The 27,640-nt window shown below is 37.9% G+C and overlaps 2 protein-coding genes and 1 long non-coding RNA gene across 3 annotated transcripts; 2 read left to right on the top strand and 1 right to left on the bottom strand.

Annotated features, from left to right (window-relative positions):
- The first annotated feature begins 192 nt into the window (after nucleotides 1-192).
- Nucleotides 193-4,757, top strand: LOC139962052 (uncharacterized). Its single transcript, XR_011791135.1, has 2 exons — nucleotides 193-1,499; nucleotides 1,564-4,757. It is a non-coding gene; the product is annotated as an uncharacterized lncRNA (long non-coding RNA).
- On the bottom strand, nucleotides 3,474-17,206 carry LOC139962039 (properdin-like). The gene is made up of 11 exons (XM_071961872.1): nucleotides 17,008-17,206; nucleotides 14,111-14,344; nucleotides 13,237-13,392; nucleotides 12,335-12,508; nucleotides 11,638-11,808; nucleotides 10,996-11,181; nucleotides 9,532-9,705; nucleotides 8,308-8,478; nucleotides 6,996-7,151; nucleotides 6,451-6,503; nucleotides 3,474-5,240 (listed from the first exon to the last, which is right to left on the bottom strand). The coding sequence occupies exons 1-11, from the start codon at nucleotides 17,066-17,068 to the stop codon at nucleotides 4,734-4,736; spliced, it is 2,043 nt and encodes a 680-aa protein (XP_071817973.1). The 5' UTR covers nucleotides 17,069-17,206; the 3' UTR covers nucleotides 3,474-4,733.
- A 4,730-nt stretch (nucleotides 17,207-21,936) lies between these two features.
- Nucleotides 21,937-27,330, top strand: LOC139962048 (testis-expressed protein 264 homolog). The gene is made up of 3 exons (XM_071961889.1): nucleotides 21,937-22,368; nucleotides 23,678-23,899; nucleotides 24,977-27,330. The coding sequence occupies exons 1-3, from the start codon at nucleotides 22,114-22,116 to the stop codon at nucleotides 25,250-25,252; spliced, it is 753 nt and encodes a 250-aa protein (XP_071817990.1). The 5' UTR covers nucleotides 21,937-22,113; the 3' UTR covers nucleotides 25,253-27,330.
- The last annotated feature ends 310 nt before the right edge of the window (nucleotides 27,331-27,640 follow it).

The following is a 27,640-nucleotide window of genomic DNA, read 5'->3' as shown; positions in this document are numbered from 1 at the left end:
ATCTGTAATCGGTAACCAACAAAGTCAGTTAACTATATACTAGCATTTAAAAAAAAAAAATTGTGAGAGAGGAAATTTCATTTTTGGAAGATGAAGGAGACACTTATTTTAAGCATCCCATAGCGAAATTTGCATAAAATTCCTATGTATTGTTTTTCGCGATAATAACATTTCTTTATGCTGACATATATATCTTTTCCAAATTGTAACTTGAAGCAAAAAAAAATAAAAAATATGTGACGTAATGGACGCACTCTGACAATATTTGGTTTACCTTTTCTTTTATTTACCTTAAAATCTACATCAAAATGTTGTCCTACAAAATTGGAAAGCATTAACATATAAATACACTACTGTCCTTGAGATCGTGATAACGTCATATTTCCCTTAGCTAACGCAAAGTTGGTAAACTGTGCAATCCAAGGATAAAACTATATAAAGGGAAAAAAAATGATAGGTCGAAGAGCAAAACGTTTCGCATCATGCTGTCAGTGTGCAACTATAATGACATCATACCTTTTTGATTCAGGTTCACTAACGGTATACGGACTGTCTTTGACAATTTCAATTTATCAATATCTCGAAAGAGCATTGTAGGAATTGCATGCAGTATTATCCATGCAGGATGGCTTATATAGTATCATCTTCCATTTTTCTTCCATTTCCCTATGGAATATCCTTTTATAGGCTGCATTAGTCTGTGTTGAATCTGACAGGATTTTTACAACGAATATATATATATATATATATATCACAACTGGCTTCTTTACCTTTTCTTTGAAAAGAAAATGATTCAGAATTTATTAGGTTATACACGTGATTGACATTATACGAGATGCTCGTGATTATGGACAACACCCTATATATACTCCCAACAGACTTCTAAGGAAAACTAGAACATGCATTTGCCTGCAAATACGCAGTATTGTAGTGCGCGTGGAGTGCTGGTGTAGCAGTAATGAGTGTCCGTGCGTCCGTAAGACACATATTAATAGGAAATAGTGTCCCATTTGCGTGAATAGTGTCTCAGGGACACTTTCCCTTGCTTTCTACGCCACCGTGGAAAGTGTCCGGGTTCTCTTTAAAGAGCCTTAACGTGGTTCTTTTGAGTGAAAAACATTTCTGGTCCTATCTACGTTCCCATATTACTTAAAAGGAGGTAATTTAATAGCGAAGACCAGGATGACAATGTCATATATCGGTCAGCAGTGCACCCTCAAAACTCGGTTAAAGCAGAACTAATACTTCGAGTGTCGACTGTTGTGGGAAGAGGCGGCAAAATGTTATTATTATCATGGAGACTACACTCCAAAGGGACGCTGTCCGCTATATTTCGATCGTCGACTGTCAGTGTCATAAGGCTGCATAATGTTAAATTTATCTTCTGAACTAATTAGTCATGTCTGTCTGACTCTGCTGCTTATCAATCGTTACTAGCATTAGGGTAGTTGTTTGGAAGGTCGGAATTTCTAAACGTTGGAGAAAGATCAACCATGTAGGTCTGTTTTTACCTCCATGGTTGAAGCATGGAGGTAAAATCTGTTTTTACCTCCATGGTTGAAGGTAAATGTATTTCAACCGGTACGCGGCGGCGGAAAGTTCCCCGCCATCCGGAGCATGGAGGTCAAATCCGGGGTCAGAGCAGGAAGTTGTTATGGAAAAATTCCCTGGTCAGAGTCAATATATTTTATTCAGTACGCGGGAAATGTGGAAATCTCCCGTTTTACGTTCTAGGTGTGACAAAGTTTTTATTTCACGCATGCGTATTTGCATTCTACTGTAAAATGTATACTGCTGTTTACTCAGTGAAGTAAGCCGAATGTGCCGTCTACGTCGTTAATGTTACATGTCGCAGGCCCAAAATTTCTTAGTAGTTGCATATTTGCACGCACAGTAATTGCATTAAGAGTTGAGACCGTTAACTTACTAAGTTACCTAGCCCGATCTGATATTACAAGGTGACTTCTCCTGAGCTGGATACCGATGACGAGTAGGCCTACATTATCATTGTATTAGGAAGAATTTATCGGTTGTTCATGGTGTTATTTCTTGGGCGGACAACACACTAGGGAGTATAGTCACGTAGGTACCTACAAAGTGAGGGTGCTTGTGAGCGCCGTGTCAGGCTCGGAAAAAGTTGCCTGCGCAGCTAGCCTCTGAAACTGCAAATGTATACAGAGCCTATATGAAACTTTAAGATTCAACGTCCAGTCATGTAGGTATCGTTCACTTGGCAAGTAATGTCAATATTGTAGCGTGCAATGCGCACTACAATAACAATATTGTCCAGTTTAGGGATCAGTTATATCCTGATTTAGAAATGATATTACTATACGTCACTATACGTGTTGTTGAATTATTTTAGTTTCCGTCTGTTTTTCATATCAAACGTTCAGTGGCGTAAACAGCGGGAGTGGTGGAGCAGGGGGTTGGGGGATAGAGCCGCCTTGAGAGAAACGAGCTAGGGAAGTAACTTAGTGGTGTACCGTTCGGATGTTGTTTTGATGTGGCGGGGGGGGGGGTGTTGACTTGGGAATTTCTTTAAACATCAGTGGTCGCAATGTTGGTCGTTGCATGTATACCCTCTTCCGTCTCAAAAGGAGTGAGTGGGCTACACTTTTATTTCTAGGTTGCTGTGTAGCCCCATCTCCATTCCAATAAGATTTGATTCCAATGTTTGGATTCGTGTAACAGGGCGCTGATGACGAAATACAAACAAACACGCGCGCGCGCACAACAGAAAGGCTGGACCATGCAGATACTAAATGTATGGATGATTCATATGTGGTTCGGTAGTGGTTATTCTAAAGCTGTTTACGCCCATGCACGCAGAGGCCTTTAGCTCTAAATAAACTGTTACACATGCAACCTGACGGGACTAAATGAGTTAGCCGATAGCCTATTGAGTTATATAAATACGATAAAAACTGGGGATAATTGGCATTATAGTAATGGTAACTCTTGATTGTTCATCTCATTTACAACTCCCAGTTGAAACTCATTAACTCACAAAGCTAAAATTAAAAGCAACCAGAACTCCTATAATTAGAGTTGAAAGCACGATAACTTATTTTACTTTCCTTGGAATGATCGACGAACGTTCTTGAGAAGTTCAGAGCTTTCAAAACAAACAAATACCATATAGGCCTATGATATAATAAGTTGACAACAAGAAGGAGGAGTTTAGTCATGTAGGTACCTAAAAAGTAAGGGCGCTTGTGAGCGCCGTGTTAGGCTCGGAAAAAGTTGCCTATATGCAGCTATAGCCTCTGAAACTTCAAATATACAGAGCCTAGATATGAATGGGATCGATGGGGTGGTGCAGGCAATATTCCAATTGCACCATGTTTGATTTTCATGTTAAAGTCCATTCAAATACGACTTTCATGCATGTGTGTAAACGATATATTTTGTTTTTACTTTCCTGTAAATCTCTGACAATGCTTTGAAGAATATGAGACAAAGAGGGGAAATAATGTTTCACAGATATATTTTCGTAAATGAAGTACACTTACAGTATGGCGTACTAAGCTGCAATAAACTAACCAACACCAGCATTTTTTTATTTGGGATAATAGTGGCGCTAGTTTACTTTCTCTACACTATTTTGAAAGGGAATACTACTTATGGCCCTGACAAATATCTGCAAATTCAATGTAAGGGACATGGGTTGCGCTCATGCCGGTCGCAGAGAGTGGTTAGACCCTCTAGCTAAAGGCACGGATCCTCGTACGCCACCTCCTTCTGGTCCATTTGATCGACCCTCTTTGCATTCTCCCGGGTTCTTTCATCAAAGGGAGCCATGGTACGGGAAAAGCTAGGCCAAAATCCCCGAGCCATGCCATAGCTGAAACGTTGTCCACTCCGGAAAAGCCTTGAACTCTAGCACGATTTACACGACAAAGTATGGTCCTATCGTCACCCTGTGTATATAGCACCGGCCACTCACCTCATCTGGTAACATACATGTTTGAATTAACTATATAAAGACTCCACTGAGGATATCCTTAAGGGAAAACGGTATCTTACATAACTACAGTTGGACTCGGGCTCGAGACACTGTGTTAAATAACCCACTGAATCTTCCCGTGTACCCATACGACTTGTTACTGACTGTAGTGTGTCGGGTGGGTGGGGGGAGGGGTTAGCTTCGTACGACTCCTGCAGGTTAGCAATAATAAGTGTTGGAAAAAATAGACTAGTATTTTTTATTTGTGGAAAAGCGATAAGAAGACAAACAAATACATACAAAATGGAAGATACAACAGAGGTCATAACTGTTTGAGCGGATCTTGTGTTTTTTGATATTGTGTTGCTATTGTAAGTTCCAGTTTTGACAAATTTAATTTGGTCATTTGGAATTGTATAAATAAAAATAATAATCAAAAAATGCCGTCGAGAGAACATGTAGCAATATAGAGCTCATCAACTGTCTTTCTTATGTTCTACCTTATTCGTCCACGAAAACAGATCATGTACATAACCCCCCCCCCCCGCCTGGCCCACCCTCCCCTCCCCGCCCTAAGCTATACTCCACGATTACTTATTTGGTCAACATAACTTCGATATATACACGGGTAAGAATGACATCTCATATCTTCAAAAAACTATATTGCTCGTTACATTTTTTATTCATTTTTTTTCTTCGTGTGTGTGTCTTTGGATATGTCAAGTCACAATGTAATAATTTCACTTTTGCTCTCGTCCATTATTTTTTAGCTTGTCACTTTTTACTAGTATGATACAGAGAAATCTTCTTCAGGGGGTACTTCAACTGCTACGGCAACGTCTCCTACAACATCCTCATAACTATAACTATCATCCTCACCCTGCACATCGGGTACAGGATCTTCGTCCAAACTATAACTATCATCCTCACCCTGCACATCGGGTACAGGATCTTCCTCAATACTATAACTATCATCCTCACCCTGCACATCCGGTACAGGATCTTCGTCCAAACTATAACTATCTTCGTCCGGCGCGTCGGGTACAGGAACTCCTATCGGAACATCATCATCACTATAATCAATCGAAGAGCTGCCTTTATTTTCAGGTTCTTCGGGTTCTTCAACAACACCTGGACCTCCAGGAACATTGTTATTACAGTCGTTGGGTTGATCACTGTAGATTGAGTAGGCATACTCGTTTTCGTTACAGTCTACTTCGACGTCTTCTATATTGTCGTAGCTATATGAAATTTCAGGCTCTTGGTAAGGGAGGCATTCATCTTCATCGTCCTGTAGATGACAAAACAACATAATGAGAAGAGAAGAAGTTGGGGTGGGGGGGGGGGGGCGAGGGGGCGAGAGGGGTGTAAACAGAATTTTAAAGAATCTAACATAAATTGAACCTATAATTTGAAAGTATAATCTTGCTCCAGCAACAACAAAATTATGCAAACCTCAAAAAGGGTTTGTTAATGAAAATCGAAAAACCTTACATGGACTTTACAACCACCAAAGTTGCATCCGCACAGGTGCTCCTGGGTGTTTGGTAATCTCACAAAACTTAAAGAGAAAAGTTCTACTCGAAAAGTAAGTCTTAAAGGCACGGCTAATCTATACAGATTATACTATTCTCAAGATATGGCACTTTCGACATGTGAGGCTCATTAATTGAAGCGGCTGGCTAACTTTATACATGTAACACAGAGACCATGACCTCTGTTCCTCACATACAACAGCAAAACTGAATAGGAAACCATAGAGTATTTATTTTGGCTCCAACAACATGTTTACGAGAAGTTGAATAACATTGTCAAGGACAACATGGTGTTGAATTTCCACCAATTATATAGGTTGCTCTGATGGTTGTTGTAGGAAGTTAAAATACTGACTTTTGATTGATCTATAACAATTTATAAGACACAAATCACCGACCAACATTCTTTAAATTTAATTAGAAACTACTTTTGTGAAGAACAAGCCCACCCACTGCCTATATATATACATTCTCAAAAAAGTAGCTTAGAGACATTTTGCGCCGCCCTGGGGATATGTTCTTGTTCAAAAGTTTTGTCTTCTTGTGGAGTGTCATTAATGTTATAATATGTGATGTCATAGTGTCACTAGGCCTAGAAACACCCCCCCCCCTCTCTCCCTCTTTCTTTTTTTCTTTTTATCATTCATCAAGGTACGTTCTTTACAGTAGTAACAATGCACCGTTATTAAATGTCCTGTTTAAGAGCTTCATTATTATACATTCAGTGTTGTGAAGTATTCCAAAGATAAAAGTTGATATCTTGAAAACCAGAATAGCTATAAAAAAAATATTAAAAAAAAAAATAAAAAACAAGCATTTCCATAGCACTCAAACTTTGTACTGACAAATATATCACCCATAAATGCTACATATCAGAGAATGTAGAATCAGAGAATGTACAGGAGATGAATTTAACAAATTATTCCAAGTCGAGAAATTCGTGGAAGTAAATATAGTAACGCTTACACAAATGACGTCAATGCCTTGACCACTCCCACTGCCAGAACCTGATCCATCAACTGTGATTGTAAAGAAAAAATTAAGCAATTAAATCAGCTGTTTACTCATGAAGTAAATATATATATATATATAGGCTATATATATATATATATATATATGGGACCATTTCCCCAATATAGTCCTCTTTCCTCACATGTCGCTTGTGCGTGGTATATGCATGCTCAACACACATACATCTGTTGCTAACCCGTCTGTATAATCCGAATTAACGAGAGTATATATATAGGACTGAAAGTATACACGCCAAACATACCAACATGGTATACGCCTACACTTTCGCTAACAATATCACCGGGTTTTGTTTTAAAAGCCTATGACAGAATTCTGTTGTTTCTCCCACTCTGAGTTAGTATCAGTTTCGAAAAGTACAATGGTTACCGAAGATAATATGCAATGAAATGAAAGAAACATTTGGGGTAAATGTTAATTTTTTTTTTTTTACAATATACCTATATACTTTTCCTAAATAATTATATGAGTCAAGGTGATACCTTCATCGGGACATGGGTCCAAGTTCCTGCAACTTTGAGTCTCCATATAGTCTCCTTCACATCTCCCTATTCCTTCACATTTTCTGAATCTGTTGCGAACACTACCTTTTCTGCAGCCATCGGAACACGGCAGCCAGACGGACCATGCTGACCATGCTGTTCAAGTAATATAGACATATATGTATATACGGTCATTGTATATATTTATTTTTGCCCTCTTTGAGAGGGGCGGTATAGGAAGTACATGGACGGGGAAAACAGATCGGTACCGAAGTAGTACCGAACTTTATATATATATATATATATTAATATTAAAGCTGCGTCAAGTTTATTCTTCTTATTCATATTTTAAGGTTCTTGTCATTTTGTTGTCATTGTAAAGCGCTCTTTGAACATGCTTAAGCACGAAAAGAGCGCTATATAAATTTGGTAAATAATAATAATAATAATAACCTGCCAAAAGGAGCGCATAAGAAAACTTCGTGAAAGATCTCTGCGTTACAACTTGTGGAACAGACCTAAATGATTTGTATAGGCCTATATAGACTATGAAGTCCAGTCACTTTACCTGATGAGCCTGCTGTTTAAAGGGTCAATTAAAACAAAAACAAGACGTTTTAGAGATAACAAATTTGGACTAATAACAGACTTCCTTCTTTTCATGTTTTTTTTTTCCCTAAAAGTTTGTGCCTAAAGTTATCCTTATTTTTTTTACCAAGGTGCAATTTAGAAAAGGAAGCACACGAAATGGATTACATGGCGTATATTTCATAAGGGTAAGATATAAATATGTCCAAAACTTAACACGTATTTTATGACATTAGTGTCATTCATGTTCTTATATACGTCAGTGTCTAACTTGATGGTTCGCAAACAATATGGATGTAACCAAACAGAAGGATACTAATAAGAAAATATCCAGACGTCGGAAAAATATTTCTACACTTTTCAGATCTAGCCGACGGAGAGATCGATTAAGTTATTTGTAACATTAAATTCACTATTGGAGCCACCTTTTGTACAATCTGAGTAACGAATCTGATGGGTGGGTGTCCGGTGGGCTGTGGTTGAGTCCTCATTCAGAAAAGATCGTGGGCCGTATAGGGCTCAAAGGTTTGCCAGCCGCTGGTGTGTTTCTTGAAGGATGAGGCTGTGAGAATAATAATAAAATTCTTCCCTTATCTCACTTTGCCCCGGCAGGAAACCCCCTAAATTGAGCCCCATGGGGTTGTATCATCCCTTCCGACTTACAATAAGTTAGAACCCCACAAGACCCTGTATAGGCTAACTCGAAATGAATTGAGTTTCTTACTTGGACATACTGAACAGACTTCTGTGTTGATGATACGACCCTCGCAATAGTTTCCCCCGTGTCTCGGGTTTGGGTTTGTACACGTTCGTGACCGCAGTTTTCTGCCGTCGACACCACACTTCGGAGCATCACATTCCGTCCACTCACCCCACGATGACCATCCACCATGTACTGAAATATCCCCCAAAAACAATAACAAATGAATTGACAAATACATAATACAACAAATGATAATAAATCAATGTTGATACCATCACCCACCCGGGTGAATTGAATGTTTGACTTGAAAATAACTTAGAAATACTTTTTTTAAATCATATACAATATTTGTTAACAAATAACAAGCTATATATATAACAATCGGAAAATAATATTAATCTATCAAACAACGTTTCGATATACATTAATTTTATATGTTGTGGACCACTCAAAAACCACTTCTTTCAGCAGGCGCGTAGCGAGGAATTTACCAAGGGAGGGGCGAAACTGTAGGCAAACTATCAGAGCCCGTAGATACGGCATTGCAAACTACCTAAGCGTAGCGCCACCATGAGTTGGCGCGAAGCGTACACACATTTTTTTGGCTGAACATGCCTCCAGATCGTTGGAAATGGCACTTCCCAGGCCTTGTAAGTTGCTTCTTAACATTTTCTCTTTTGAATTACTAGCGATATCATAAAAAACATACAAAAAAATATGCTCAAGGGGGGGGGGGGGCGGCTGCCCCCTTCGCCCCTTGACTACGCGCCTGTCTTTCAGTCACTACATGTATAACACTTATTTTTTTAGAGAGTGACTGGATCCTGTAGTATTACCCACATACCATTAGGTCACTTCATCGTTATGTAACACAAAGCTCGATGGGAAAAACAAGAATTTGTTGGCCTCAAAATAATAATAATAATATATAACAAGTTAGTTCAAACGGTGTTGAATATCATCTCCAAAAACATGTTAAGGCTAAGTTATTTGAAATTGATAAATTAATGGATTGACTTGAACATTAAGTACTGCACTGAGGAGCGGACTTCATCTCCATTTAAGTTTTTAAAGGAGCGTTCCGAGGATTGAACAAATTGAAAGAGCTGACCGAATATCTTGAAAACCGGCATAGCTGATGTAGAGCAATATTGCCTGTAATTACCGTTTCTTTTCTCTCTTGGCATATCACATGTCAATGGCTACATTCCCCCTATAACGTCGTCCAGTTTAATATATACTTACTTGGACAAGGGCGTCTGTTTCTGCATTCTTTTTGTTCGCGCGAAACTCCGGTACAGTTCTGTCCGCCATGTTGGGGTGGTGGATTATCGCATCTCCTCTCACGGATCTGTACACCAGTGTCGCACGTCTGAGAACAATCCGACCAATCTCCATAATCGGACCATGCTCCGTCGACTAAGAATTAAAAAGAACACTAATTGTTTCCATTCTTGTTTATCGTTTTCGGGTTTTTGTTTTGTTTTTTGTTTTCATTTGGTAAGAATCAGTTCTGTCTTTATCATCGCTTGGATTTAAAGTACAATTTCATTCGTAAGGTTGGTTTATTAGGCTTTTTTTTTAATTTTATTTTTTAAACTAGAACAGCAACAATAACAAACAAACAGAAACACAACAAAACAAAAACAGGAGGGGTAAAATAATGTTCAATGAGTCATGAATATATATATATATATATATATATATGTGTGTGTGTATATATATGTATAAATGTATATATATATAAATATATATATATATATATTTATATATATATATATATATATATATATATATATATATCCTAAGGTAGGATCCATAGTTATATATATATATATATATATATATATATATATATATATATATATATATATATACTATAATCTCAGCCATAGTGTAGAGGAAAGATACAGATGTCAGAATTTTATTGGTTGAGAAATGACCCTACAGGTATTGACTATAGGAGTCACATGAATGAAGGAGTCTGGACACAGTCCTATACGACATATAGGTTCCCCAATAACTTAGTCCTAAACAGGCAAACACATACACACACACACACAAGCAATCGGTATGAGCACAAAGAAAGTTAACATAACATCAGGAAGCTATTACGGAAGATATACGTGGCCATATTAACAAGAGGTGGTTCCTAGTTCCTGTAATGAGTATACGACAATACATACATGTCCGCCTAATTCAGGCATGCATGTTACGAAGTTATAGCTTTTTAAGTATATTTACTGCGGGAAGTTTCACGGGTTAACACCTAATCATATATTGACAGACTGGTATAGTGCTCGAGTCCATGTTGGTACTCGCATATACGTTTTATCTATACTTTATTAATTATGTATACTATATACTCACGGTATATACCTACGGTGTCCTACTCGTACTCAGAGAAATGAAAGTCAAGGACTCGTTAGTCCTGGCTAATAGTTTAATATTCGTACTTTGTACTCGTATATTAAATATCAAAATTTGTTCATGTTTTGCATATTTTCGAAATGTAACGGACGTATTTCGAAAACCAAAATGATACATGAAATATAGCATAGCTGGAGACGGTAAGGTTATAATTAAAAACCAAGCAGAACATTAATCGGTATTCACATAAAAGATAAGAGGGGTGAATGCAGGAGGAGGAAGAGAGAGAGGGAGAGAGGGAACGGGTATACATGTGGTCGTTGAGTCCGGGACACTTACTTGGACAGTATGGTAGCGCTCTGCATCTGATCCTCCGAGAGGAAGGGCCTTCACAAAAATTACCTCCATGGGCCGGTTCTGGGTTATTGCAAGGCCTTTGCTGTGCTTTATACACCGGCACTCTTGCTGTTTGACAGGTTGCCTGACAATCTCCTGCAGCACCCCAATCTCCCCAGCCACCATGAACTATGACATGACGAAGGAGTGAGAGAGAGATAGGAAGAGTTAACATAAACAACGGACGTGTTTAGGTTCATCTTTCTTGTACCGTACATCACAGTAACATATATGTACATTTTGTTCAAAATTCTCTAGGAAAGTATTTCAATGATTACAATGTTACACAGTGTGGAATTGGAATTACGTATCTGCATATATACACAGACATACATCAACAAGCCACTACTATACTGCATAAACTAGGAAATATAGTTAATCCAGTTTCGTGTTGTCCTCTTTTTTTTTTTACATTCAATTACCACATTTCCATTAAAATCTTGTATACATTAACATCCAATCAGAAGAAATAAAATAGGCATGTTTAAACCAATCAAAACGTGTCAATTTTGGTCATGTGTCCTTATAGTCTTTCTAACTGTTGCTTTAAGAGAAAAGTGAAGACTTCTCTGCACATGGTCTTACTTGGACATGGCCCCTCTAGACAGATCGCCTCTTCAGTTGCTCTACCCACGCAATCAGCCCCTCCGTGTGCTGGTGGAGGGTCAGTGCAGGTCCTTGTTCGTGTTTGCAGACCTTCTTCGCATGTCACAGAACATTGACCCCATTCCGAAAATTCACTCCAACCACCATCAACTGCAAATATACACAATAGTTGTACGGTGTATAAAGGTCATCAGTATAGGATTAATGTTCACGGCGTGCCAAATAAAATATATACTAACTTCAGGCGATAGGTATCGTCAAATGACTTCTTATAGGTTTACAAACGCTTTAATATTGCACATGTGTTTGTTGTTTATAATAACAATAACCGTACCGTTGCAACACCCAATGTGGAAGGGGTGGAGCCTTTTTCTTTCAGAGGTGGATTGGGAAGTTGGCAAGCATGAGGGGAGGAGGATAATAAAGGGTATAAATTCCACAACCTCGCCAAGCCAAGCTTCTTACCTTAAGTTATGTTAGTATTGAAAGGTATGGTTCCGTAGTTAAGGAAAATTGAAGTTATATCGTATAGCGTATAGACCTAGCTAACTAACTAACTAACTAACTAACTAACTAACTAACTAACTATATATATATATATATTTATATATATATATATATTCAAGAACGTATAATATCTACCAAATAATGATGAGAAGAAAGTTTGAACTTTTACCAGGGTCTGCTAGACACGAATCTTCACAATTTGCACCGGTATCAAGTATAGACCAGCCTGCTCCATCCTGTCGACAACATTGTAATCTAGTCATTTCACCCACTGGGTTGAAGCATCGACGCCTGTTGGTACGCCAGTTGCTGAAGCAGGTTCCACGAGGACCGGTATCAACCACTGATCAGGAAACACAAATAAATATAAAACCAATCGGAAGTTTCACGGTAGAAGCCTGATTCCTACGTTTAATTGGCTATTCCTAATACCTGTCTTGTTTGATCAATTTGATTGATTGATTTGATTGATTTGAATGATTAGATTGATACGGTATAAAGTGACGTAAGTTTGTGGAGTACATTTTCAATGCACGCCGCCTTCTTGAGTTGGAATTTTTTTGCTGTAAATATTCGATTCATCAGAATTCATGTGAAGAGGCCATCTTGTGTGTTTCTATGGCAACGGAAAGTGAGTTGTCCTATGTGTAGTATGTTTTCTTACGACTATAGAGCACTTAACATGACTACAAACATGAGAAATATAGCAATACAGAGAGAGTATACCGGATCGAATATATATACGAGATCTATACAATAGGTAACATACTGTACGATATACTTCTTCAATTGCATATTGCTTCACAACTCACATTCGGTTAAAGAAACTTTTATGGATACTTTCAGTAGGCTACCTTAAACCTTTTTGGCTGACTTATAGATTCACCAATCTTTTAAATGACTATATACGTTTCATAACACCTTTGTTAGCATGAGGGGTATACCGAAAGATGTTGTATAAGTTACAAGAACTTATTTGTGAATGTATGATTTCAAGAAACCTTTGTGACGGCAGTCATTTCCCTTACCTTAGCATTATATTACATTTCTGTTGTAATAAAAGTCACTCACCGCCCTCGCATGTATCTGTACAACGTTTTCCCGACGATCTGTCTGTCCAACCGTCACCACCGTAACGACAGCAGTCAGTCTTTGTTTTCTCACCGATTAAATCTTCACATGCCCCAAGAATTCCCCTCGCTACCCGTGTACGGAAACAATAACCTCCTGAGAAAATAAAGTCAGTTTCATATCGTCTGAAAATTTGGTCCGAAGATTACAGTCTTGGCCAAAATTCAGGAGACGGTAAAGCTCTATCATTTTATACGAGTTTTATAAATTGTTTGTTAGTACATATATAAGCAAAGTATACAATCACGTGGCAGATCCGGGATTTCCGAGATCAGCGGGATCAGGGGATAAGTCCCTAAGTATATATATATATATATATATATATATATATATATATATATATATATATATATATATATATATATATATATATATATATATATATATATATATATATATATATATATATATATACATAGATACCGAATTATTAACGACACCGTGGTATACAAGAAAACACTATAGTTATATTTAGGGACTCAGTTCTCGAGATGCGAACCATGCATTTTGTCCAACTTATATATATGAGCATTGTTTTGAAGAAAAATTAGTGTTGAAGTTCATTTTTATCGCCAAGCCATTCTGAAGTGGGAAAGGGACGGTGGATCCAATACAACCACACATCGGCCCCTACCTGGACCCACCGCCCCCCACGCGTTTGTAAAATCGAGGTGCATACGTTCATCATCACTCGTCTCCCCTCCTCCTCCCTCCCCTCAATCCCCACCCCACACACACACACATCCTGCCTGGTGTACGGGCTTGTTTATATATAGATAATTAAACAATGTATAATATCTATATGTTTCAATACCTGTAATGTCCTCTACCACCAGTGGAGGATCGGGAGGTGGGGCTTCGTCTTCTTCATCATCCTCTGGTAGCCCCTCGCAAGTGTCTGCACATCTTTTACCGTTTGCTTTTTCGGTCCATCCACTACCCCCTGCAGTACAACACTCGGCTTTTGTGCTCACATCCTGTATCTCAACTGTGCAAGTTCCCAACCCTCCCCGTGCCTCTCGATTCCGAAAGCAATATTCTCCCAAAGCTAGACAGGAAGCAAGAGGATATCAGCATATAGTTTAGTTAGTTTATTAGAAACAGATATAAAAAACTACCATGAAAAGATCAGGGCTATATAGAGAATTGGACATTTGAATTATCGTCGGAATATTGCCATAAACCCGTCCACAAAACCGAAAAACAGTTGAAAAACTCTTCATTGTTCCAAAAAATCATATCTCGCGCACCTTACACCCTTTTTCCATATTGTAATAAAAATATGTTCTTTACAGTCTTCCTTACAAAAGTAAAACCAGGGAGTTGTTATGGAAACTCCCTGGCTAAAACCCAGCAATATTTTTAATCCAATTTTTGTAACACTTAAACCACATAAACATGTGTCTGAAAAGTGTAACTGAAAAAATATAGGAGGATGTGCACCCGCTCCAACACTCTCCACATAGCTATAACGGACAGAGTAGCCTGTCAGAAAAATTATACTATGCGAGAGTGCATATACATGTCCAGTGGTGCTGAGATGGGAACACTATATATAATTGTACACACAGCGTATATACGCACTACAGTGTGTACAATATCGTACGCATATCGGTTATCGAAACTTTTCGGCAACGGTTTTCCGAGCTTGGTAGTCCAATAACCGCGCATGGGCAGTGAATTAATTGTACGCCTCCCACCCAAAATCACGATATCTGGCCTTTAAAAAAAGAGGGCTATAAATTTTTAACCGGCATCCTGTGTTATTTGCAATGCCAGATTGGAATTAGATCAAACTTAAATGAGCAGTACTCGCATCCAGCCTTGAACTCTGGAACGTGAATGTAAGCAAATAAAGGGTACATATGACATTCATGTTTAATAAGACATTTCAGCGTAGCAAAACTCATGCGTTTCCATGACTACTGGACAAGTTTGCCAGGAAATATGAAACGGAATTAAGGTCATAGTCTGACAACCTTGCAACACTATCATTCAAAAAGTTCTACAGAGTAATTTACTTGGTATGTTGATACCAGCGAGTATACAAGAACTATATAACGGTTATCTCAGGCTGGAGTTGAAAGGTCAATTTAGGTAAAAAATATCAGACAACCAACATTCTCTGGAAATTGTGGAGGTCAATGGTCATTTGAGGTCACGATAGGTCAGCTCCTGAAATGCTTGTAAACAAAATAACACAAAAAGTATACCTTGGGCGAATCTATACTATAGTTAACTCTAATGAGACCTAATACTTTTCCGAACGTTGTTTGAATAAACTTCCAGTTTCTCTGCATTCAAAAATTCGCTTTATTTTCAAAAAACATTTAGGTTTTAAAATTAAGTATCTTGCGTTCGTTTGAGGTTCTTTTTGATGATCAAGAAAGTACGATAGTACAATAGATTTGTTTTCTCAGCAATAAATTTTAAGATTGAATGAAAGTACAAATACCCTGAAAACACGAAATACCTTATACAGCAATACATGTTTAACATTGAAAATGGTATTATTGATCTTTCGTGATGGAATCAATTTCCAAATTGAGCTGTTAAATAAATCTGATGACTGAGCGTGAATAGATTGGTTTTATGGTTCCTGTCCCCCCTGCTCTCTGCTGGAAGTTCAATAGTTCAATAAATGCGCTTGATTGATTGGTAGCAAGAAAAAAATACCCATTTTTATGATTTATTTTATTTTAGTGTTTACATGCCTGTTCCAAATTACTAAGATATACAAGATACCAATGAAATCGTAACAAAAACAAGCCGGAAATTGAACAGCATTTTTTTCCTTCAAGTTTATGACTAAAGAAGAAACATTTAACCATCGTCATGCATAATCATATATGAGAGATATGCAACAAACCCAAGTTTCGTATTTAAGCCATCATTTTCGTTTCTATATATTCCAGTATTGTTTTTTATTTGTTTTTGTATACTGAAACTTTCGCTGTAATTATATGTTTAATACGATCATGCTTTCATTATATCCTTTGACGTATATTATAAATGTGAAATCCTAATTGTGTCACCGGACCTCCCTTTTGCACTCTTAGATGCCTGAATTTCCTGGCCTTCCATATATCTTCGCAGCCCACCCTCCCCGGGACCGGGTTATATACCCTCTTCCCCCCTCTCTCCTCTGTCATGTCGAAGTTTTAACGTTACCTAATTCTCGAATTGATGTTGGTAACAATGATGTTAACTTTCACGGTTTCACCATGAAAATATGAATCGCAAAACAAAGAGATTTCACTTCCTATATGACAAAAAGGAAGTTCTGAAAACTTCTGACTACGGTAACTTGGTTATACATGTATGATTCATTCTTAACATTGGACCAAAACAAACGCACATAGACACACCCATACATACAATGAGCAGTTGAGCTGATTCCACATAAGCTATAACACATAAAAGTTATAAGATAAACTGATAATTTAGACCTAGCTTTGCTAATTTACATCATCAATTGGACTTGGCGAAAAGGTAAAGAAAACAATATATTTGAGAGAAAAAATACTTTCAGAGGCTGTAAACACAAACACCTCAATAAAATTGCTATACTTGTCTTTAAGACCTTCTCAACTCATTCATTTAGACCCCCACTAAAAAACACCTCCTCTATGAATACAAGTCTCTTTCTTACGAAATTACAACACAACATATATATATATCTTAAAATTTGAGATTGAACTTAAAACTTACCACCACATGATAGAAGAAGAACGACAAACGCCAAGAGGCATTGTTTTGTTAAACTTTCCATTCCTTGAGTTAGATAAGTCGGTCTCTAATTCGTAATCCTTAAAAAAAAAAAGAGAACATATACAGATAAATGTCAACGAGACCAACCGTGAACAACTTCAGATATAGAAGTGGTCTGTCCCGAACAGCTATTATACAGTTATTTGTATGTAATATATAGTTACTGTTGGTGTCTCTGATACACATAATTGCCGTGTTTCAAGAAATTATACCGGAAGAACCATTCCGTTTACCACTTGGATTCTACAAAAAAGGTTAAAGCATCAGGTTCTATGTGGGTGCCATCGGACTTCCCCCCCAACCCATCTAGGAAATCCGGCATTGTCAGTTAAACAATGCGCATCTCGTTTCGTGACAATGCAGGGTGAAATAACAAACGTATCAAATTGTCAACAAACATATATTATATGTCTCGAAAAATACCAACCACAAGAAAGCTATAGAATTCAATATTTCCCCCAATTTTCGAAATTACAAGAAAACCGTTGATATATATATACTAACTGAAATATATAGTTAGTAAAGTCAGTAACAGAGACGTGCATATAAGAAGGGCAAGGAATAGTGTCTATAACATAAAAAATTTAAAATTAACTATTATATAGGCCTATAGCCCTTTCTAATTTAGTTGTTGTACAATTGAAAACGCAAAATTCATTGTGTATCTTGTGATTACTGTCATGAACAAATCCGCCAAATAGCTAAGGAAAATGTTATTTCATTTCAGAGATATCACAAATTTAATGTTTTTGAACACACATGTCTGAAGACTTCATCCATAGAGCCTCTTATGCTTCACTTCTTTACGGGTTTTTAAAAAAAAAAATTAATTTGATCTTTTTTTATTATGATGTTTATTTTCTGTAATTGAGAAACTGTTAACATTACCTAATGATAACACTGGTTCAGTGTCAACACTGTTAATATTTTATGTTGAAAATATGAAAAACAGAAGAAAGCGAAATATAGCAAGTTTCATAATTCTAGTGGCATTATGACATCACAAAATTTACAAAATGACAGCTCGCAGATATAGGACTTCAAATCCTGTGATTTCTCCTAAACTGACATTTCTTGGCTATTTTCGGCGAGTTGTTATTCGTATTCGGTTTATACTTAGCTGACAATATTAAGTTACAATTGATGTAACAACATTGAAATTAAATTTGACGTTACAACGAGATAGCAATATTTACAACGTTGCAAATATCTCGAACACAAAGTTAGACAGCAGTAATTCATTCACAAATTTCTTTCTTTTTTGTCCATTCTGGCCTACCATAAACCGTGAAAATCTTCAATATATGCCAACAACATTTTGGTTATGATCTGATTTACCTTATTAACATTCATAAAAAGCTTTAGAAATACATTCTTTGAAAGTTGTGACCCTCTATCGATTCTTTCGAGTTCGTGTATACATGGTGGAAAAGAAGTGCCATGATTGTTTGGACATTTACGCGATTATTGACTATTGTCTATGACCCAGAATTAAGACCGCTCTTTCCATGAGGATTGAGCCACAATCCATGAGACCAGAGCATATATACCCATGCATGCACGGCCCGAACTGGCTCTCATGAACGCCACTGTAGCATGCATACTCTGTGGGACCACCTATATGAATTGCTCATTTATCTGTCAAGCATATATATGTTATGGCGGAAATGTCATCGGTTTTATCTGGTCGGTCACCCCTTCTCGGAATAATAACACATCCTTCACAACGGAAGTGGTCCAGAGACAGAATGGTTTCTATACGTCTGTGCGCATATGTGACGTCACCGCAGACGTGGGATCCTGTACTCTGTGCATGTGCAAAAAAAGGTATTTCTTTGAAATCCCAACCCCCCCCCCCCCACACACACACACACAAATATATACAACTTTATTTAAAAAAATGAAGCGTAACTGAAATCACCCTATACCGTCATTCTATCTATATATTTTCTGATGGAATTGATTTTTTTTAAATCCCAACTGTATGCTTATTGTTGTAAAGTTACCCTAAAGCCGTTTTTATACTGAATTAATATTACGCGTCATGCGCATATTTGTCACAACAGTTCCTTCATGTCATTCAAATCACAGGCCGTTATCTGTATACATCGATCGTTAGTTTTGTAACACTTTGTCGTGATAGACTCGGTATCATTGACGTATTAAAATAATATCTGTCATATTGTTAATAAATGTGGTTATGATAATTTGCCGATATTGGTTTATTGACTTGAATTAGTACACAAACGTTATGCTCCCAAACAAATAATACAACAATATCTTTTAAATATCGAGAGAAACATTTTTTTTTTTTTTTTTTGGTAATTTCGAAAATATTGTATGTAATTTCGAAAATGTTATCGTAATTTCAATTTTTGTTTTCTGGCAATAATATATACGTTTCCGTAAAATTAGCGATATAAAGAAGAAGAAAAAATCATATCGGCAATTCGAACTTTAATTTCAAGAGAAAGCGGAAGTTGAAGGTTCACAGTTTCACGTGCAACATGTTATCGATCTCCATAGTAACATGTGTAATGTTTTTCGAAGTGAACGTTTGGCGGTCACAGTAGCAGTGACCAACGATTTGTTACAATATGGGATTGTAATAGGGCTCTATACGCTGGGTGCATGTGTAACATACAGGCAGGGTCCATGCATGCAGGGGGCAGCGATTTGTTTCAAATATTGGGGGACATTTGCTTGGGTGCAGGCGCGTAGCAACTTTCATCCCAAAATTGTTCACGCGCTTCGTGATATTTTGTATATGTATATATATATATATATAAATAATATAAAAATAAAATAATATAATATAATAAAATAATATAATATTAGTAACAAATTGTGACACGTTTTGACAGGCGCATAGCGAGGAATTTGCCGAGGGAAGGGTGAAGCTTGTAGGCAAAATATCTAAGCGTAGTGCCACCATGAGTTGGCGCGAAGCGTAAAAGAAAATTTTGGCCGAAAACGCCTCCCAGATCGCTGGAAATGGCACTTCCCATGCCTTGTAAGTTGCATCTAAGCATTTTCTACGCATTATTTTCTACTTATAGCGACACATAAAAAAACTATGCCACCAAATATTGGGGGGATATTAGATACTATATCCCCCACCTAAAATATTGGGGGACATGCCCCCCCTCCGTCCCCCCCCCCCATGATCGCCGCCCATGCATGCTTGTATAGGAGGGAATAGACGGTGTCACGGGTTCACCACGACTGAATAAAAGTACTAAGACAGCAAGAGTGCTAAAGCTTCGCCGGGATGGATGCACGTTAGGTTTTGTATCACACAGAATCATCAAGTTCGTTTCACTGACATGGTCGAAGAAGTGGGCCTATCCCCCCCCCCCCCCCCCAAAATGTTTCAGTGAATCGCGTTATAGGTGTGTCATAACCTATGATAATATCATTTGATTTGAATTGAAACTAACCAATTAAGACATGTGTATTGATAGCAGATATTACCCGCCAACTGGGGCAAGCATGTTCAAAGAGGATTTTCCTTTTGCAACTTGAAGATGGTCGTATCGTAGCTAGGCTTAGCCAGTACGTGTAGGAGAGGTACGGGCCCCAAACACAGCCCAAGATAATGTTATGTCCCGAATACCCAGCTAGTAACACGATTGTGATGTGCACAGGAGTTTGTGGGTAGAAAGAAAGAGGCAACGGCGGTACACCAGAAGTATACATCTTAAAACAGCTTTTGGGGTTATTTTTAAAAGGCAGATGTGATAATATGGAGAAATCCAGCTGCAGCAAGGGGTGGAGGGGGGGGGCGGGGTTACCAACAGTAGGCCTAATAAAGTATATAAAGGGCAAGGCTAACGGACATTATTTTCAACCGATGGAAGCATATTATGAGACAACCAAAGAACTCTCCGCTCTACTCATGACATAACCCGCTTGAATGTTCCTAGAACGAACAAGGTCTTGGGTCAGAAATCGTTCAGTGTAGCCGGTCCACAGTCATGGAACAATCTCCCTCGTACTATAAGAGAAACTGACAATATCTCTCAATTTCGTAGTAATCTTAAGACTCACCTATTTCCATGCTAATTTGTGTCTGTGTCACAAGCGCTATGATCTAGATGGAATAGCGCTATATAAATATTAATTGTTATGTTATGTTATGTTAACCAGGAGACGAGTGGACAGAGACTTTAGACGAGTAGAAGCATAAGAGGGCAAAACCAGGAACCATAATTATGAGAGACAGGTAGTCGGTGGGGGTCGGCGGAGAATAGCATTGTCGTCATAGACGAGGGGCTGACTTCCTCAGAACTTTGACGACTGCTGCACTGCAAGAGAAACCCTCATTGCCATAGTCGAACCATGCGATGATGTGCCGTTCACCACAAGTGGGGTTCAACTTAGTAATCTTGTAACTGACTTATACGTGTATGGTGCATATATTAATGGGGAAAACAACGAGTTTTTGTTGCGATTGAGTGCTGGTCCGCAACGATCTGCTTAACGTCCATGGAGTTAATTGATTTGTTTCCTGAGAGTGAAAATACTCAAGGTCTTACTGGAAATAAATACACCCATAAGTCTGGATTAGAGCTATAAACGTGTCTGTAGCTTACATATCTAATCGCTCTACACATGCAGCGTCGGGAAATAATTTTATGTAATTTTGTGGGTAGCAGTTTTGCTGTTTATGTTATTCATTTTTGTATGTTATAGCAGTTGTCCCATTTTGCACACTATATTACTGCACGATACCGGGTAAAGTATTTTCAGAGATTTATTAATACGGCTCCGATCGTGACTAATATATGAACAGTCATCAAGCAACCGAATAGAGAAATGATATGTTGCTGTAAAAGCGGATTCGAGACTAACACGGATGGGGGATTCATAATTGTACGTACTCCCCTTCATTGTTACCTTCGGTATGAATTGTGCGATATACAAGTTCAGCTGTACAGAATAATAGTGCACAATCTGCTATTGCACACGACTAAACTACGTATGCAGCCACAAAACATTCCCTAAACACTTTGTAACAAGAAACCTCCCGGAATTGGATCAGCAATGGACGACGTTATTGTCCTCGGCATCGTTGGCCTTTTAGTAGCTCTTTCATTGACACTACTTTCGTTGTTGTGGTACTCTGGCGTTTTTGCTTCGATTGATGTTGGTACAGGGAAACCTCCATTTGGAAAGCTGAAATTGGCTTACAAGTTTGCGACGGGGCCATATAAAGACATTGGGCCTTTGTTTACTGAACTTCAACTTTTAGCACCAGACTTAAAAATATGTGCCATCTACTATGATGACCCGAAAACGGTACAGTTCATCTGCATTTTAACCCATTCAAACCGTTCAGGTTGAAAGCATGTTTATTTTAACTAATTATTCAATTACAATGGTCAGTACTACTACTGTACTAAAGTACTAACGTAAAGCCTAACGTTAGACCTAGGCTGAACCGGAAACCTGTGCTAGCTCTATTTTAGTATTACTCACAAGAAACAGACAACAGATAAAGTATATCCAACTGGTGATGAATCGGACTTGGATTCACACTACAAGTTTAGCAATGAATTAGAAGTTTCTGAAGTGAAAAATCTAACTCCTGAGTTTTGTCTTAATCCTTTGGTGTACTATTTTTTTGATGTATTAAAAGTTTTTTTGCTGTTGTGTTACTGTTACTTGTGAGCCTAGTAAATGTTGGATTTTGCCATGGCTCAAAGCCAATGATTGTCCTCTTGCCAAGTGCCAAGTGGTGATGAAATGTAATGTTTACCTGGTACCACTCACATTCTATTTCAAAGTACTTTGTAGTTGTTGTACTTCACTTTGGCGGAGGTCAAAGGTGTTTCAGTATTGGTCCCAAATGTTAGCATGCTTAATCTTGCTACAAGTGTTGAAAATTATTTTTGTGAAGTTTTGATCGTCCTAATGGAAACACAAGGATTGAGAAATGTTCAGTTCTAGACAATTTAATGTCTAAGTTGGGGAATACCTTGAGTGCTACAATAAACTGCTTGATGGAATTTGAGCATGAGTGTCCATTATGTGATTCTAGCATATTTAAAGGTCTGCTTTATAGACCACAACTACAGCACACCATCATGGAATAGGATATATGTAATCGACCTGCCTAGGTCCTAAAATGACCTCTTTTACTAATTAGTCTGCAACGCCTGCCACATATACTTTGTATGAGGGTCTTTGTGTCAACGCTGTATGATAAACTACACTGTAGACATGAACATGTTTCAACACAGTGTTTAAGCACAAAGAGCCAAATGGGGTGTTAACAAGCTATGCAGGCTAATTGAGGTAGATTTATGACCGTGGCAGGTCAATTAGGTAATCACAAAACTTTCCTAGCTATAGCCCCCTGACAGCCCGGAAAGGAAATAGTGGTCCTTGCAAGATTTAGTTGCCTGATGATGTCACAGTGAAAAGAACTCAATGTGTGTGTAAAACTGAGTTGCAACGCGATGGAATAGCGTGTTTATACTGTACATATATCTATATAGCTCTGCACCAATTGCACTATATACTGCTAACACACTTTATATTCTATATATATATATATGATCGATGAACCAGATTAACCCAGTCTTCCATCATCTTTTTCAACCAGGTGGAACATTCAAAATTACGTAGCATGGTAGCAGGTGTCCTCGCGGAAGGAGATAGCAAAGTGGACAAGGACGTCGAGAAGAAACTCTTAGACAAAGGGTTTAAATCTTTTGAGATTCCAAGTGTGGATTTTGCCGTACATGCCAAATTTCCCTATGCGTGGGACCTCTCGTGTTACATCGCCATCATGAGAGTCTACCCTAGACTTGATAATTATATAACGGTGAGTACAGTATCTCAATTCTTGTAGAAGATCTGTACTGTAGATTTGTAGGTGACTGGACATCAGTTTACCACTTACCTGTCTCTACACAGTCATAGCACTCTTACTCTTCCGGTGTTTCAAAACTCCTCATTAACACCAGCTGGGTAATCCTTCCACCATCTAGTGTACTGTCCCACCATTCCATGTTAAGCAACATGTTTTTTTTTGTCTGAAATAAAATTTAAAAAAAATAGGGACCTTTTAAAGGTTGAATCATCGCTAGTGATTTTAACCTCAGACTCGAGTCACTGTGCGAGTGGTTAACAAGTGGTTAAGGCAGCGGACTTGTGACCTAAGGTTTGTATGTGCGAGTCCTGGCCAGATCATTAGGTTGTGTCGTTGGGCAAAACACTTTACCTCCAATGCCTCTCTTCACCCAGATGTATAAATGGGGACCTGTGGGCTAAATTGTCAGTTGGACACTGTTTAGTTGATGCCAGGTGGAGGGATTGTCTCTATAATTGACCAGGGTGATATATATTGTGATGCACCTTGAGCACCGTTATCTGTGGATAAGTCTGCGTTATGTTAATCTAACTATTATTATTATCACTTTGAGGAAGAATTTGACGTACCTGTTCAATTCAGTTCATCTCATGATATTAAGTGACTCAAATGTGTTCTGTTGACTGATTTTTTTGGAAGAATACTTAGAAGCATTTTTCAAAATTCTGAAACATGCCTTGGTATTCAACCTCCTGTACGTAATATGTCCTTTGTAAATTTGGCATTTGGATAATCCAACTTACTTGGGGGGGGGGGGAGGCGCTTTATAACAATTCAGACTTCAATGTTTTAAGCCAGTTAACTTTGAAAGTGTCTTTAAATTTAAGTCCTGTTTATACCTCCAAATATTTTTGCATTTTCCTTAAGGTAACCAGGTCCGCCATAATATGTCAAGAAGGTTGCATCGAATCTTCAGCTTGTAGTCAAATTTTGACGTATTGCCATCGATAAAGAGCCGCATTAACAATAAAGTGTGATCTGAACTAAAAGGTTTGCATCGATTGTGACTTTCCATTCTTCCCGTTGTAGGAGAGACAACTTTCAGCCCACCCTGCTGTCGAGTTCTACGACCCCGATACCATCCACTTTGTGATGCCACTGTCAAAGCAAGAAGCCTTCTATGTCCCAGAGGCCTCCTACACGGAGGAACCCACAGAGGAACCAGAAACGGATGGAGAAAACGGTGAACAGAGTCAAGATGACAAGGGTCTGTCGAAAAGTCAGTCTTCGGCAGACGAAAAGACAAGAAACGAGAGTGGAGAGGATAGCAGTAGCTCGTTTGAAAAGGTTGAGGCACCCAAGTAATGCACCGACACTGTATCACGTCAAACAGTTGGACAGGGACTTTTTTTTTCCCCTTCTCCTCTCCGTAGTCTTTCCGCCGTAAAAGAAACGATTGGTATAATATGATCATAAGTGGGTGTTTGTCAGAAGCGAAGCTACATTTTGTGGTTTCAGTTTTTCGACAGAAGAAATTGTGGAATGATGATATCTACATTCTGTCTGCCGACAAAAATGGAAAAATATAAAGTCTGTGTTTAAAAGACCTAACGATAAAAACTTGTTTTTTCTTTCTTATTTCTATTTCTTTATTTCTTCGAATGTTACTTCTTTTTTTCCCCCTGGACAAGTTCTTATATATTCATGTAAGGTAATGTTTGAGGCTGGAATGAGTTTGAGATTGAGGGTGAATAGGGTTGAGCAGTTGGGTATGCACTGGACAAAAAAAACCCATAGTTATATAACTTGACATCACTTGGTCTCAAAGTACAGGAGCGACACTCTGAATAGTTTCTGGTTCATCCAGACTGCCTGTTTACAAGACAAATTGTGCAAACTGCTCAACGTGGCACATTTGCTATAAATTCATGTGAAAATGGCATATTTGTACAAATTCATGTGAACATGGCATATCTGCTATAAATTCATGTGGATTATCAAATGTCCAATCTAACCTTGAATTTAATTAATGGTTTGGCCTACTTCTACTTTGCCTGAATTGAATAATTTTATAATTATTATCCAAAGTTTTTCTTCTTAGAATCACATTTCTATTGTGACATGAAAATGCATGCCTTTCTGCCTTTCGTTCTTTACCTGTGACTGATAACACTGGTGGTTCCAGTGTTTCATAAAGAAGGCTGCTTGGGTCTGTGGTCGTTTAAGCCGACTCCAATGTCAGGGGGTTCTCCAGAGAAACAAAACTACTCAAAATCAAGTGGTTCATTCCGAGGCATATTTAGACTATAAATTAGGCCCATAATTAGGTCAAAACGCAATGTTTTGCTAATAAGAAGTTTAGAGTTTTGTTTGAAGTTGAAAACGATATGTACATCCACCGCCCTCTCCTCTCCTCTTCCCCCCCCCACACCTCCCCCTTGGGGTCCGCTCCTGAAGCTAACAAGTAACATGGAAAGATGGAGACTTGAAAACTTTCTATTTTTCTGTCATCATCTATGCAGTGAAGTTCTTTACTTACTTTTATTTTGTGTGAGGTTCACAATATTATGTGATTTCTGTCCCACATTTCTCACTTGACTTAAGGGATCTCTCCCATCTGAAAGATCCAAATGGGGGAGAATCTTTGAGGACATAACAAACTGTAATAGGTACTTCATAAATTGGAAGTTTGAAAGCTACCACCATACAAAAACCTAATACTAAGTAATGGTCTCCTTGCTGTTGGCTTCTTCGAGTGTCCTTATTATATAGCAGTAGCCAGTGATGCTGAACTGAAATACCTCTCACTTCCTCATAAGTTGTTGTTTTCCAATGTTTATTGCATTGCCTTTTTTCCTTTTTTTTCCATTGTTATTATTTTTGTTATTGTTATTATAAGTGGAACCATATTTTTTTTGGGGGGGTGTGGGGAAACGACATTGACTGTGGGATCAATTAATTTTTTTATTATTAAATTGCTTTAGTCTTTTGTTCACATGGGTTTTTTTTATATACCTTTTTATTTCACTTCATATACTTACTCCCAAAACTTAATCAATAAAAAAATTGCCTTATACTCATCTGTTAGCTTTATCTCATGTGTTATCTTAATTCCTTAATATTTAAAACAATTAGTGAAGACACACATCGGTGCTATAGGAACCTACATGTTACTGGAATCGTTTGTTTAATGAATTTATTTTCAAGAGGTATAGTGGAGTTAGTTTACTTCTCCCTGTCCTTCTTTTTTTTTCTTTTTGGTTGGAGGATGGGTGGGTGGGGGGGGGGGTAAGAGAGAGGGCCCCTTCAACTGTTGGCGCTATTTTTTTTTTCTTTAACTTTCTTTTTTGATAGTTGATTTAGACTGAGAGGTTTTAATTTGTACTCATACGTGGTAATTATTTCCACTTTTGGTTAATGGTAAAATAAATTACACACAAGTAGCAGCAATCTTCACGAGTCTTTGTCTCTTAAGTATAGTAAAGGAATGAGAGGAGACTCAGGAGGATGGGGAGCATGAACAGAAGTTTACAAAATCAAAAGACTGGAATATAAATTAACATTTCAAATAAAACAAAAACTGTTAGCAAACTGCTTATTCACTTACTTTTACACAGGAATATGAATTAATGATAGATAGCATTTTGTGTTTAATATTAAGAGGTTCCTTTTCTCATGAACAATAATGTTACGCATGCATCCTTTCCTCTTGTACCCTGTACACAGGCCTGACGAGAGAGAGAGTGTAAGGGT

Source organism: Apostichopus japonicus, chromosome 20, assembly GCF_037975245.1.
Source record: "Apostichopus japonicus isolate 1M-3 chromosome 20, ASM3797524v1, whole genome shotgun sequence".
Classification (NCBI taxonomy): Eukaryota; Metazoa; Echinodermata; class Holothuroidea; order Aspidochirotida; family Stichopodidae; genus Apostichopus; species Apostichopus japonicus.
This window is presented reverse-complemented; position numbering and strand designations above follow the sequence as displayed.

What these genes read in the sequence shown, in the direction of transcription:
- LOC139962039 (XM_071961872.1), bottom strand. Translation starts at nt 17,068, where the DNA reads ATGGAAAGTTTAACAAAACAATGCCTCTTGGCGTTTGTCGTTCTTCTT. An exon ending in GGTGGTAGAGGACATTACAG is followed by an intron (nt 13,393 to 14,110) that starts GTATTGAAACAT and finishes TTATTTTCTCAG; the next exon opens with GAGGTTATTGTTTCCGTACA. An exon ending in AAGGCATTGACGTCATTTGT is followed by an intron (nt 5,241 to 6,450) that starts GTAAGCGTTACT and finishes TGTCATCTACAG; the next exon opens with GACGATGAAGATGAATGCCT.
- LOC139962048 (XM_071961889.1), top strand. Translation starts at nt 22,114, where the DNA reads ATGGACGACGTTATTGTCCTCGGCATCGTTGGCCTTTTAGTAGCTCTT. An exon ending in ACTATGATGACCCGAAAACG is followed by an intron (nt 22,369 to 23,677) that starts GTACAGTTCATC and finishes TTTTTCAACCAG; the next exon opens with GTGGAACATTCAAAATTACG. An exon ending in GACTTGATAATTATATAACG is followed by an intron (nt 23,900 to 24,976) that starts GTGAGTACAGTA and finishes TTCCCGTTGTAG; the next exon opens with GAGAGACAACTTTCAGCCCA.